Source organism: Austrofundulus limnaeus, unplaced genomic scaffold (assembly GCF_001266775.1).
Source record: "Austrofundulus limnaeus strain Quisiro unplaced genomic scaffold, Austrofundulus_limnaeus-1.0 Scaffold608, whole genome shotgun sequence".
Lineage (NCBI taxonomy): Eukaryota > Metazoa > Chordata > Actinopteri > Cyprinodontiformes > Rivulidae > Austrofundulus > Austrofundulus limnaeus.
The window spans coordinates 251,139-252,692 of NW_013953010.1; the positions used below are offsets into that span (position 1 = coordinate 251,139).

The 1,554-nt window shown below is 43.1% G+C and overlaps 1 protein-coding gene across 1 annotated transcript in view; it reads left to right on the forward strand.

The window, feature by feature from the left end:
* Window positions 1-207: 207 nt before the first annotated feature.
* LOC106531224 (uridine-cytidine kinase-like 1) overlaps window positions 208-1,554 on the forward strand; it is a gene marked incomplete at its 5' end in the record, with an annotated part of 26,430 nt that continues 25,083 nt past the window's right edge. The window contains 1 exon segment of the mRNA XM_014027015.1: window positions 208-307. Coding sequence (XP_013882469.1) covers window positions 208-307 — 100 coding nt within the window.

The window sequence follows — 1,554 nt, forward strand, 5'->3', positions numbered from 1 at the left end:
CACACACACACACACACACACACACACACACACACACACACACACACACACACACACACACACACACACACACACACACACCGGCAGCAGAAGGAGCAGAGTTTCAGATGAGTGAAGGCAGGTCAGGAACACACCTGTAGTTTCCACACAGTCACCACCTCCATCACTGCTGGGGGGGCACAGCTACTGCTGTTGTGGTCCGGTTCATGGTGACAGGTGAGCTGGAGGGTAGCAGGATGTCTTGTGGATCAGACATGACTTTGATTGACTGTGCCGGAGCCAGAATCTCTGGGTGCTGGTCACTGAGGTAAGACCTGGCTGAATGTTGTGTTGTATAGCAGGCTGGTGGGGGCGGAGCCTGTGTTCCTCTGATGAGGCTTTCATGTGCAGTTTAGAAACAAATAAATAAATAATCGCCAACTTGCTTRTGTTTGTCAGAGGAAGTCCAGGATAGGGATTAGTTAGCAGTTCTTTGTAAGGAAAGCTGCTCTGGGTCAAATTTAACCTGCAGCAGCAGAAGAAGCAAAGCTCTCATTAGTCCTCATTTCCATTCAGGATCTGTTTCGTTTTGTTTGCACATGCAGTCAGGGCAGTCACACTTCATGTAGCAAACAAGCAGAGGACTCATTTAGTTTCTAATTATAGTCTTTGGATGCACCACAGTCTCTAACTGTGTCTCTGGAGGGCGTGACGCAGAAGCTAAGCTGACTTCAGTGTGTTGGATTGTAAACAGTTCTGTAACTCAGAACCTAATCTCTCTCATCTTAAATCCTGATGTTCCTGATAAAAGTCTCACACTGTGCAGGCATGAGGGTTCTTCACTGCTACAGCACAAAAATACTTCATGTACAGCATGTACACGAGAACTGTCAGAAAACTCTTTAACGGTGTCTGATCTGTTGTATCATTCTGTTGTTCAGTTCATAGAATGCTTCACAATCATCACATAAACATCATCCTTATGTGTGCAGACATCCAAATATTATATTGTTTTGAGATTAAGTAAGCAAAATGATTATACAGTGGGGAAAATAAGTATTTAGTCAGTCYCCAATTGTGCAAGTTCTCCCAGTTAAAAAGATGAGAGTGGCCTGTAATTGACATCATAGGTAGACCTCAACRATGAGAGACAAAATGTGAAAAAAATTTTGAGGAAATCATTTTGTCTGACTTTTAAATATTTTTTTTGCAAATAATGGTGGAAAATAAGTATTTGGTCACCTACAAACAAGCAAGATTTCTGGCTGTCACAGACCTGTAACTTCTTTTTTAAGAGGCTCCTCTTTCCCCCACTCATTACCTGTATTAATGGCACCTGTTTGAAGTTGTTAACAGTATAAAAGACACCTGCCCACAACCTCAAACAGTCACACTCCAAACTCCACTATGGTGAAGACGAAAGAGTTGTCTGAGGACACCAGAAACCGAATTGTAGACCTGCACCAGGCTGGGAAGACTGAATCTGCAATAGACAAGCAGCTTGGTGTGAAGAAATCTACTGTGGGAGCGATAATCAGAAAATGGAAGACATACAAGACCACTACTAATCTCCCT